The following is an 11,514-nucleotide window of genomic DNA, read 5'->3' as shown; positions in this document are numbered from 1 at the left end:
TTCAAACTCCGTTCACATACACCGAGCGGTGTATGTGAACGGAGAACGGAGATCACAGCCAGCGCTGGCTGTGATAAAACAGGCTATCCTACACAGTCTCTCTATACGGCTGGACAGCGGCCGTGGTGCACAGTGCCGGTGCATTACCGTCCGGCCGTTCGTGGCAGGTTCGTGGTGACCTGTCTCGGTGCACCATGCCGGCGCCACACCGCCCGCGGCACTGCAGTTTGTGTGTGGTCATACCGCCAACACAGACGGGTTATATCACGGGAGACCCGGGTCCTGACGATGGGCTGTGGTTTATACTGACGAGGAAATGGAACAGTTCAGTAAGACTATGTGGTGGTCGTGATTATACCGAGCTCACAATATTGGAGTGAACAGAAAAATGAACAATTAACCCGGCAGTTGCTGAGGTACTTCGCCACCCACCGTTTGCTGGGGGGGGGGGGGGGCGTTAAACGCCCCCAGCCGATAACTCGAGAACCAATAGGCGCAGCGAAACGCACGAGGCGGCAGACGAAAGAACGCGACGAAACGCTTCAGATGAGTACTTTAAAGTTGAATTTTGAGGTCACAGGTCGGGTCAAGGTCAGGTCAAACACCTAAAATCGGGCTTTCAGTAGCATGGACTTCAGGACTTCGCAATGGGCGTCTCTCGTCATAAACTCTGTCAAAACGGAGCACAATCCATCATATAAGTTCTACAAGAGTGTCAGCTTCATGTAGGGGTCAATCAAGCATAGGTCAGGGTCAAGGTCAGGTCAACCGGGTAGGCACATATCCCCGAAAATCAAAACTGATATTCGCAGCCTGTGACACATGTTTAATGGGTAATTTGGGGCGTAGAACACGATGGTGACATTCATTTTGTCATATGTGTACATGTTTGGCTCAAAAAGTTCAATTTAAGAAATGCATGTATCATGGTCGTGAAGTAGTCACGAGAAATTGCCAAGGTTCAGTTCAAGATTTTGGAAAATGCGGAACAATAATCAATAATCGAAGATAGCCATTTGATCGTTTAAGGTATTGGCAGTCTAATGGAGTTAACGGAATGTCTGTATGTCTATTTGTGATTTTATATGATTTTTTGAACATATGCCGTTTTTGGTCGAAAACTCAGAAATCATGACGTCACTAAAACCTCGATATCTCAAAAATTTTCCGACCGATTTTTTTGAAACTTTGTCACAATAAACTTCAATCAATTCCCTACAGGTACCCAAAATTTGGCGCGCCTGCGGCGCGCCGTTTTTATGCTATGGCCCAGCGAAAAAAGTGGGGGCGTTTAACGCCCCCCCCCCAGCAACTCGCTGGTTAACTTCAGACAATTGTTTTGGTTACATCGCCGCACAACATGCAAGCATTGAGTGTTCTAAAGATTGATAATTATTTGATGGAAGTCAACCGGTTGAACTTGGTTAGTCATAGGTAGTGGTCAGGTCTGGTTAGGGATGATTAGCTTTATCACCAAAATACTGCGTAGATGGGGGGTGGAGGCATGATAAAGATAGTATATGAATCCGCACGATATCTGTATCCATCTGTATCCTTGTTCAATGTTCACTGAGTGTTGATAGGGCCTAACGTCCTAAAATGTTAACAAGCGCCAGGCCTTGACCATCCCCCAGATGTCTCCTGCCCACTTTGCGATAGGGGCGTTTTTGGAATTTGAAGGGGGGATATGCCCCTGCAGCGTCCAATAACACCTTTTCTGGATCCGCCAGTGTGTGCTACTGCACGATTTATTCCTTTTGTTTGTTTTTTGTTTTGTTGGGTTAGGCCCTTTCGGTCCAGTAAGACCATTTCAGAGCCGGGAGGATGATAGGATATAGGGGGAGACATTGGTCTGGGCAGGCACCCTAGTGAGTCGCCGGGGCTGAGCCCGTCCGAAGACAGGCCACCCAGCCCCAAGGCACTCACTGCACCCGGCTACGGGGTGCGCTCCCTCGGGAGCAGCGGTGCCGCTCCAAGGGAGCAGCCCGCATGAGATAAAGTTGCCTGTCCAGCCCGGAGGGGGTTGCGGTGTGGAGGAGGATTTCAGTATCCTGAGGATAGAAGCATGGAACGGTGATTGTAGATGGCACAGCCGCCACTGTAGCAGCCACCACGTGGCTGAATAGCGCGGAGCGCCGAAAGACGAGCCGTTGACGAAGGACCTTTATTGCCCTTGTTACTGTGGGAGGCGCACGCACACACAGGGGTACACAGGTCAGTACCACATCTCCCATCAGTAACCACAGTCCACACTGAATTCCGTCCGAAACAGTCGACCTTTTGATAAACTGTACATATTACGTTACAGCGTTCTTAAACTCAACATATCGACAATGGCAGAACATAATAAACACTAGCTCCTACCGGCTGTTCCTCGTCTCCGCTGTGCGTGCCACTCGTCAACAGCGGCACCGCCGCACTCTGGGCCGTCAGGGGCCGGCCACTCAAACGCCCCGGCCACGAGACCGCTCTCGGCTCCAGCCACGGGGGAAAGCGCACAGCTATCGACTGGCCTACACGTCCCCGGGCCAACCGGAGCGAGCCGAGCAACTACGAAGATTGAAACATTTTTAAATGGCGCACTTGAGGTACAAGAATATACGATATCAAAGAAATAAGCATAGAAAGCTAATTAAAGCATATACGAATTTACTGGTTTACACTGAAATAAAATTACATTCAACATTGAAGTGCTCCCAAATCCTATATAGTCAAACTTACTCATCAGCGTCGCGCTGGGACACACGCATCCACCCCTCATGAAGGTCGGGCGGGAAAAGAGCGCACACGCCGCTCGGAAACTGCGCCACAGCTCGGCTAGGTCACGTGACCTGCCAGCGTGTCACTCAAAAGCTCGCGTCGCATCTCTTACATCGACGTGTCAACTAAACTTTAACCATAATCAAGCCATATTTTTATATAAGAAATATAATCACACATGAAATACCGCCTCCGAACCAAATATTATCGAAACTCGCTCCTTGACGATAAGAGATGCAAGTTTTACAGTAACAAACCACTCTGATCGGACAATCGAATCTCCGTCACTCAATACCGCGAGTATAATAGTACACCTAACTTATCACTGGTGGCAAGGTTTGAAAAAGGATAGGAAAAAAGGTTAACAAGTCAAACGGATAACTGGGTTGCGGGACCCCCGCCACCCGCACCTCACTCAGGACCCGATAGCAGCGACACCTACGCCGCTATAACCCGACACGGGCGCCGTCTACACTCCCCCATTCGAATGGCCATATCTTGTCATTCGAATCAACACAAAGGCGCCCGGGTGAACCCACTCACCGTCTACCTGCTGGTGAGAACCAACCCTCGACTGCCAGGGCAGCTAGCCGAGTTTACATGGACACTTAAATCTAATCACACGTAACAGTCTGGCACCTCAAAACCTACCCGCTGGCAAAAAACAAAAAACAAACAAACCTGCTGGCAAAAACAAACAGACTAGTCTGTCGCAAACAGGTTCTAGCTCGTAAAGAATCTATTTACGTTGACACCTTACACTAAGTCTTAAACTAGAGGCTCTCAGACTCTCGCACACATCTGACCCCGCACGGTACTAATCCAGGTCAGATTCAGAACTGACCAATACCATCTTGTGGATCGGTCTCAGGTACGTGGACTCACCTGTCCGAACTAGAGCCTTTCTCACGAGTCCGTCCTGACTGGGGAAAGCCTTAACTACCCTTCCTAGCCGCCACAGTCCCCGCGGCACGTTCTGGTCAGCTAGGAGAACCACATCTCCCGGCTGCACATTTCTCGACTCTCGCGTCCATTTCTGGCGCGCCTGGAGAGAAAGCAGGTATTCACGTCTCCAGCGATACCAAAACTGCTGGGCTAAATACTGCACGTGTCGCCATCGACGTCTCGATAGCGAATCGGACTCTGAAAACTCTCCGGGTATCGGTCCGGCACTGCTCCTCAGAAATAGGAGATGCCCCGGGGTCAGAGGCTCCAGCTGACCGGAGCTAGTCGATACGTAAGTCAGTGGCCGGCTGTTCATAACAGACTCGATCTCGCAAAACAGCGTGCGAATCGATTCGTCATCCAGACGCTGCTGAGTAGGCATGGACCGCCATACCTTCCTGAATGTTCTGATCTGCCTCTCAACGCCACCTGCGAAGTGAGAAGCTGTGGGGGGATTGAATTGCCAGTCAATGCCCTGTTTCAGCGCGGCACGCTGCAAATCACCGTGACTGAGTTCGCTCAGCGCCTCGCGGAGCTCTCTGTCGGCCCCGGTCAGATTCGTCCCCATATCACTCCTGATCTGAACGATCTGACCCCGGCGAGCGCTGATCCTACGAATGGCGTTTATCAGCGAGTCTGTGCGCAACGAATCCAGAATCTCAACATGGACGCCTCGTGTCACGACACAGACACACATCAGACCGTAGCGTTTCCGCTCGGTCCGCCCGGTCTTAACCAAGATCGGCCCAAACACATCAAGCAGCACTGACGAGAATGCCGGTGTATCGGCTGACACGCGCTCCTTTGGCAAGTCTGCCATGAGCTGCTTCTGAGGCCGCGCGTTCACCTTCCTGCACGTTACACATCTGCGAATGAGTCCCCGAATCTCAGGACCAGCGCCTATCACCCAGAAACGTTTCCGGACCTCCCAAAAAGTATGATCGCGGCCCTCATGGCCCACCCTCTCATGAGCCTCTCGGATCAACAGCTGGGTCACGTGATTCTTACGGGGCAGAATCACTGGGTGCTTCGCGCTCTCGGAAACACTCTCCGACCGACCGAGTCGGCCTCCCACGACCAGCAGGCCGTTCAGCATCTGCGGACGCAGCTTCGTCAGAGGACTGCTCATAGGCACTCCGACTGGGCCATCGTCACACCCCTCTCTCGGAAAATCAGCCAGGTCCCTCTGGGCGTGCCGCAAAACAACACGCTCTGCCCGGCACAGATCTGACACGGTCAGGTCAGTCCTTTCACCGTGTCCGCGCCGCCTCAGGCCTCTCCTTCTCGCCAGACACCATCTGCGGAAAGAGCCGTCACGCAGGACACAGAGGAAGCGACGATACCACGCCACCGCTCGCTTGAGTCGAAAAAAGGACGAGAAACTTCTGATCAGTAGATCGAAAGGGCTCTCGGGACCGGCGGCAAGCGACACCAGGGCTACAGGCGAAGACTTTACCTCAGAGTCGGGAATAGCTGCTGACACAGCTGGCTCTTCAGGCCTATCATCAAGGCCCCCGAGAAGAAAATCCGGTCCACTCAGCCACGGCTTCAGTCCCGCCGGCTGACAGCCACGAGATCCAACATCAGCTGGGTTCGCTGTCGAAGGCACATACGCCCAGTCACTCACTTTAGAGCCGTCATGGATGTACGCCAACCGGTTTGCCACAAAAGTCTTAAATCTCGTCGTCCGGTTCCTGACGTAGGCCAGTACTACCATACTGTCAGTCCACATGTGGAAAGAGTCGAATTGGGTGTCTAGCTCTCTCTCAAGCACCCGTCTCACCCTCACGGCCAGCACTGCGGCGGCTAGCTCGAGCCGCGGCACAGACACGAACCGCACGGGATTCACAAGTGACTTACCCAAGAGAAACGTCACAAAACACCGGACCTCCCCGTCCGGGGTACGAACTTCCCTTCTCAGGTATGCCACTGCAGAGTACGCAGTCTCGCTAGCATCAGCGAAGACATGTAGCTGAGTGCTTAACACCTTTCCAGGCGGGCCCACGATACACCTCTCCAGCTGAACACTGTCCAGCTCCCTGGCACCGGCCAGCCACTCCTCCCACTCCCCCGTCAAGGCATCAGACAGAGGCTCGTCCCACCCACAGGAAACCGCACACAGCCTCTGCAGCAGCACTCGACCGAGCAGGGTCACTGGCGACACGATACCGAGAGGGTCAAACACCGAACTTACGGTGGACAGTATGCCGCGCCTCGTCACCGGCTTGTGCCGGTCGTTGAACTGGAAAACAAAAGAGTCCTTCTCGACAGACCACTTCAGTCCAAGCGCACGCTCAGAGCCCAGAGCGTCCTTATCTAAATCCACTGCCTTAACCTGCTTACCTCTGTCTTCAAACGGAATCTGTTTCAGAAACTCTGAACGGTTGCTGGTGAACTTAGTCATGTTGAATGCACCGGTCCTGCAGAGATCTTTCAGGTCACGTGCCAGCTTCACAGCCTCCTCCACGGAGTCAGCAGCACATAGAGCGTCATCTACGTACGTCTTACGAAGTAGAGCATCAGCGGCCTCAGGAAACTGCTCGCGACCCTCCTCTGCGCAGCGGCTCAGCGCGAAGCTGGCCACACTGCCACTTGACACCGCTCCGAAGACGTGCGACCTCATCCTCAGCACCTGCACGTCACCCTCTGGGTCGTCATCATGGAACCACAGGAATCTCAGCAGATCAGCATCTGCTTCCGGCACACGCACTCGATGATACATAGACTGGACGTCACATGTGAACGCGACACGCCCCTCCCGGAAGCGACAGAGCACCCCGAGAAGCGGATTTGTCAGGTTCGGACCCCCTCTCAGTAAGTCATTTAAACACACGCCATGGCTCCGGGCCGCGCAGTCAAAAACCACGCGCAGTTTTCCCTTCGCGGGCTCCTGCACGCCGTGGTGAGGAAGATACCAGACCGGCCCTCCTCCAACCTCACCGTCTGGCACTGGAGCTGCGTAGCCGTCATCAACCAGTGACGAAATGACTCGTCGGTACGCGTCAAAATAGTCCGGATCAGACCTGAAGCGCCTCCGAAGAGAATCCAATCTCCTGGACGCCATCGGAAAGCTGTCCGGCAACTGGTCGAAATCCTTCTTAGGAAGTGGAATCACGAAGTGCCCCTCCTCGTCTCTCTTGACCTGTGGGAGCAAGTCAGACAGCCACTCCCTGTCCTCCACGGAAAGGCACTCCTTGTCGTCGGAAAGATCCTTAAACTCATGTTCATACATGACCTTAAAGACGCACTCTGAGTCACGGTCAGGGACACAGCTGTCGTGAACCCGCAGCAGGTTGACAGACATCCTACCTCTTGTCGCCGGGGAACCACCACAACCAATTACATACCAGCCAAGACACGTCCTCACACCACAGAGGCCCTCCTCACCGGAAGGCGGAGACCTCACCTCTCTGGGAACAATCAGAGTAGCGCAGTTGGAGCCGAGCAGCAACTCCACTGGGGCATCCACCTCATGGAGCTCCACACCCTGCAGGTGGGCAGCGGCTCTGAGCTCACTCACCCGGCACCGATCGGACTGTGTCACAGGGATCCTGTCGATAGTCAGGAGCGGCGGCAGGGGAAGGAACTCTGCTCCGTCCAGACCGCAGACCTCCAACCCAGAGGCCAGCGAGGTCTGCATCACCCTCCGCTCGTTCCCAACCGTCTCGATGGAGATGGAAGTGTCATCCCTTCTCACCTTCAAACGCCGCGCCAGCGACTCAGTCAAGAAACTACCTGACGAGCCAGAGTCCAAGAACCCATTCACCACCACCTCCAGCCCCGTGGGACCCCGGAGGCGCACAGCAACCACTGGCAGCGCCGTCCGGCCCGCGCCGCGGATACCCAAGCTCGCACTTAAAACACCACCACTCATCTGCGCCCCAGGTGGGTCACCAGCTGCTCCCATCCCGCCGGTCATGGGTCCCGCGCGCAAAGAATCAGACCCCCTGCCGGGCGGCTGAGCCGCACGCTGCTGCTCGATGGGGGCAGAGACTGAGCTCGGCTCCCTGTGCATCGCCAAGGGATGGGGCCCATTGCAGACACCACACCGGAGCGGCTTTCTACAAGACCGAGCCCTGTGTCCCCTCCTCAGGCAGCCAAAACACAGCTGATTTCTCATCAACACCCGTCGTCTCTCCTCCCAAGGTCTACGAAGCAGATCCTTACAGCCCTCCAGACGGTGCGCCGCCCCGCAGAAAACACACTTCTGCACCCCGGGCTCGCTCACCTTCGCTGTGCTCACCTTATGCCGCGCTCCAGCCTCACCACCGCGTCCGGCAATGACAGGCCTTGGACCGAAAAGAGGACTCCTCCTCACTCGCACCTCTGCTGCGACGAAGCTAACCATGTCTGAGAAAGTAATCCTCTTACCACTCTCAGACAATCTGTCGGCCTCTCGGAGCCACCGGTCCTGCAGATACACTGGAAGCTTAGACGCGATCAAGCGGAGGGTAGACGGGTGCTCGAACTCGCCCATGGTGGCGCCAGACATCGCATTTTTTACCTCAGTTAGGAACAGAGCATATCTGTCAAGCCCCTCAACATCCCCAGACTGCAGGCGCGACCACTGTTCGATCCGCTCCACGTACGAATCGATCAGTCTGAGGGAATTTCCATATCGAGACTCGAGAAGTTTCACAGCCTGGCTGTAGCCCTCATCACCCAAGTGGAGGCAACTCCTGACCAGCTGATTAGCTTTCCCGCGGGTATACTGCTCGAGGTAATACAGCAGTTCCCCCTGGTCGTCCGTTCGACTAGCAATCCTGGACTGGAACGCTCTGATGAAGAGCCTAAACTCCTCAACCGCTCCCGAGAACGGACGGAGCTCGGCAGGAGGGAGCAGTGAACGCCTCACCTGCGCTGAAAGGGCATCAGCCCCAACTGGAGTCACCGAAGTCTCACTCACTGTCACCCGAAGAGGCTCCAGTGCTGACTCATCCACCTGGCCCAGCTCGGCCAGCTGAATCTCAACATCCAACTGCTCTGCCCTAGTCCGCAGCCTCAGCTCATCCTGCTCTGCCTGAGCCTTAACCTTCAGCCTACTCTCCTCTACAGCCTGTCGTTCCCTTATCAGTTTAAGTTTCACCATCAGCATCTCTGCACTCGGTTTAGAGATAGGCTGAGTCTCACCTGGGGGTTCCCTAACGTCCACCTTGTTCTCAACACGTGGAGACTCCGTCGGGTCCTGCATAGCTGCCCACAGCCTATCTACCATCTCAGACTTCTTACCTGTGGGTTCTAAGCCTTTAGCCTCGAGCTCGCGCTGGAGCTCAGTCAACTTAAGTCTACCAAGATCCTCCTTACTGGGCGGCGCCATCATGTGCAGGATCACAGGATACAGAAGCCGACGAGAGGGGATCAAGGACCACCAGATCCAACTTACAAACTAAACACCTTAACTAATATTAAAAACACAGTACGACACAGCCTAAAAACACTTCAGCACTGAAACTCACTACTAACTATCAAGTCACAGGGACTAGGGCCGGCTGGGCACCACTACACAACCTATCCCCAACCTCAAGGTCAACAAGTTCAGCTCCCCTGGACCACAGCTCACCGAAACCGCTCCACGTTGTCGCTCCTCAGCAGCCCACCAGTCGGCCGCCAGACGCAGCAGCTCCAGGACTGCAGGGCGCAGTCGCCAGAGACGACTTGGACGCCGGGCGGGCAGGTCGGGCAGCCACACAGGCCGCAGCAGTCGACCAGCCAGTCGTCGGACACAGCACTCGAGAGCAGCACAGCGCGGCCCCCGGCTCCGCCAGCCCACGCAGAGCCTCACCAGTCACCACACCAACCGTGACTCACGCGCCAAACCTCACTGGCCACCACTGACGCACATCACCTCACTGTGGCCACAAGCTGCAGACGCAGCACCACCACGGCCCACCAACCGCAACCTGCACTCCGCAGCGCCCACTGGCTACCGCTCAGGCACAGCACCTCACCCACTGCAGCTCGGACCACCCCGCTTCACTCCACCAGGAGGAGCCCGATCTTGGATCCAGCAGCTCCACGACGGTGAAGCGCATCATCCGCTGGCGGCAGTCCAGGAGGCAGCAGTGGTCGACCGCAGCACGCAGTTGCAGTCCAGACCTCAGCCGCAGCAGACGGCCCAGCAGACTCCAGCCGTAACTGTAGATGGCACAGCCGCCACTGTAGCAGCCACCACGTGGCTGAATAGCGCGGAGCGCCGAAAGACGAGCCGTTGACGAAGGACCTTTATTGCCCTTGTTACTGTGGGAGGCGCACGCACACACAGGGGTACACAGGTCAGTACCAAATCTCCCATCAGTAACCACAGTCCACACTGAATTCCGTCCGAAACAGTCGACCTTTTGATAAACTGTACATATTACGTTACAGCGTTCTTAAACTCAACATATCGACAATGGCAGAACATAATAAACACTAGCTCCTACCGGCTGTTCCTCGTCTCCGCTGTGCGTGCCACTCGTCAACAGCGGCACCGCCGCACTCTGGGCCGTCAGGGGCCGGCCACTCAAACGCCCCGGCCACGAGACCGCTCTCGGCTCCAGCCACGGGGGAAAGCGCACAGCTATAGACTGGCCTACACGTCCCCGGGCCAACCGGAGCGAGCCGAGCACCTACGAAGATTGAAACATTTTTAAATGGCGCACTTGAGGTACAAGAATATACGATATCAAAGAAATAAGCATAGAAAGCTAATTAAAGCATATACGAATTTACTGGTTTACACTGAAATAAAATTACATTCAACATTGAAGTGCTCCCAAATCCTATATAGTCAAACTTACTCATCAGCGTCGCGCTGGGACACACGCATCCACCCCTCATGAAGGTCGGGCGGGAAGCGAGTTACCTAAGTGTGGAACTACAAGTCGATTCTAGGGCTCTGATTGGTGACTTTGGTCGGGGGATGACGCTTATAGCATGACGTCACTCGCGTACTTGGCCGGACCAACGGCGCAGCGCAGGCGCGCCGAGCCAACCCAGAGGCTCTCAAACTCAATTGTACAGATCCTGCGCATTGAATGGCGAAACTTCGGCGAGTTCGCTTGAGTTTGGAAGCCCCTGCCAGAGGATTGGAGACGGCCGGATTATTTGCTGGACAGTGGGCAGCGCAGATGGCGATTGACGGTGCCAAAAAGATGATAGGGGAAAAGGAGTTGAGACTTTAGCAGTGAATTATAAGCCTGTTGCATAGCTGAGTGGTAAATTGTAAAATACTTAGGGTTTGAAGAGATGCAGTGTAGATTAGCCGACTCAGGGACATTCTGCCGAGTAATGTAAGGTGGAAGGGTCGCGACTCGCAAGTCGTTTGTTTCCATGATTGCCTGATTAAAATGTAAAGCGTATCTAATGTTTAGTTGATAATACAGCGAGGTTGGGCATCTGCTCAATCCATTTCTTCTCTGCAATAGTGCATTCGCCACTGTAATTCATTGTAAGAGGCACTGGGCTGCGCCGCCTGTTAATTATTCCGAAACCACCAGTGAATTCATTTGCTGTCGTCACAGTCACTCACAACAATACGAATCGTTCAGTCGTGCGCTGGGGGTCCGCCAAATTTAATTGTGCTGCAGAATGCAGACTGGACCGCCGAGAATATAACACTTCCGTCTCCCTGGGCGAGCGGCGCATTGGAGCCGAAGGAAACTGCTTCAGTTTTTTTTTTTGTGGGGAGGATACCCATGTTTGAAAATTATGTTATGGAATGGTGTGATAAGGAAAAGGACGGTTTCTTGAATTGAGGGCTGTGGAGAAGAGGCAGATTTTCTCATTTGCTACCCAATGCAACGCGAAAAGACGCAAATGTTGCACATT

At 54.4% G+C, this 11,514-nt stretch overlaps 1 protein-coding gene and 1 long non-coding RNA gene across 2 annotated transcripts; both read right to left on the bottom strand.

Moving 5' to 3' along the window:
• Positions 1-2,076: 2,076 nt before the first annotated feature.
• Positions 2,077-8,431, bottom strand: LOC122390096. The gene is made up of 2 exons (XM_043382754.1): positions 2,365-8,431; positions 2,077-2,179 (listed from the first exon to the last, which is right to left on the bottom strand). Exon 1 carries the CDS (start codon positions 8,195-8,197, stop codon positions 3,578-3,580), a length of 4,620 nt encoding a protein of 1,539 aa, XP_043238689.1. The 5' UTR covers positions 8,198-8,431; the 3' UTR covers positions 2,077-2,179; positions 2,365-3,577.
• A 1,482-nt stretch (positions 8,432-9,913) lies between these two features.
• LOC122390095 lies at positions 9,914-10,533 on the bottom strand. The gene is made up of 2 exons (XR_006258082.1): positions 10,485-10,533; positions 9,914-10,313 (listed from the first exon to the last, which is right to left on the bottom strand). It is a non-coding gene; the product is annotated as an uncharacterized LOC122390095 (long non-coding RNA).
• Between the last annotated feature and the right edge of the window lie 981 nt (positions 10,534-11,514).

The sequence above is a fragment of the Amphibalanus amphitrite genome, unplaced genomic scaffold (assembly GCF_019059575.1).
Source record: "Amphibalanus amphitrite isolate SeventyFive unplaced genomic scaffold, NRLGWU_Aamphi_draft 000382F_arrow, whole genome shotgun sequence".
Lineage (NCBI taxonomy): Eukaryota > Metazoa > Arthropoda > Thecostraca > Balanomorpha > Balanidae > Amphibalanus > Amphibalanus amphitrite.
This window is presented reverse-complemented; position numbering and strand designations above follow the sequence as displayed.

Bases quoted from the DNA above. Each gene is read 5' to 3' on its own strand.
- LOC122390096 (XM_043382754.1), bottom strand. From the start codon at position 8,197: ATGTCTGGCGCCACCATGGGCGAGTTCGAGCACCCGTCTACCCTCCGC.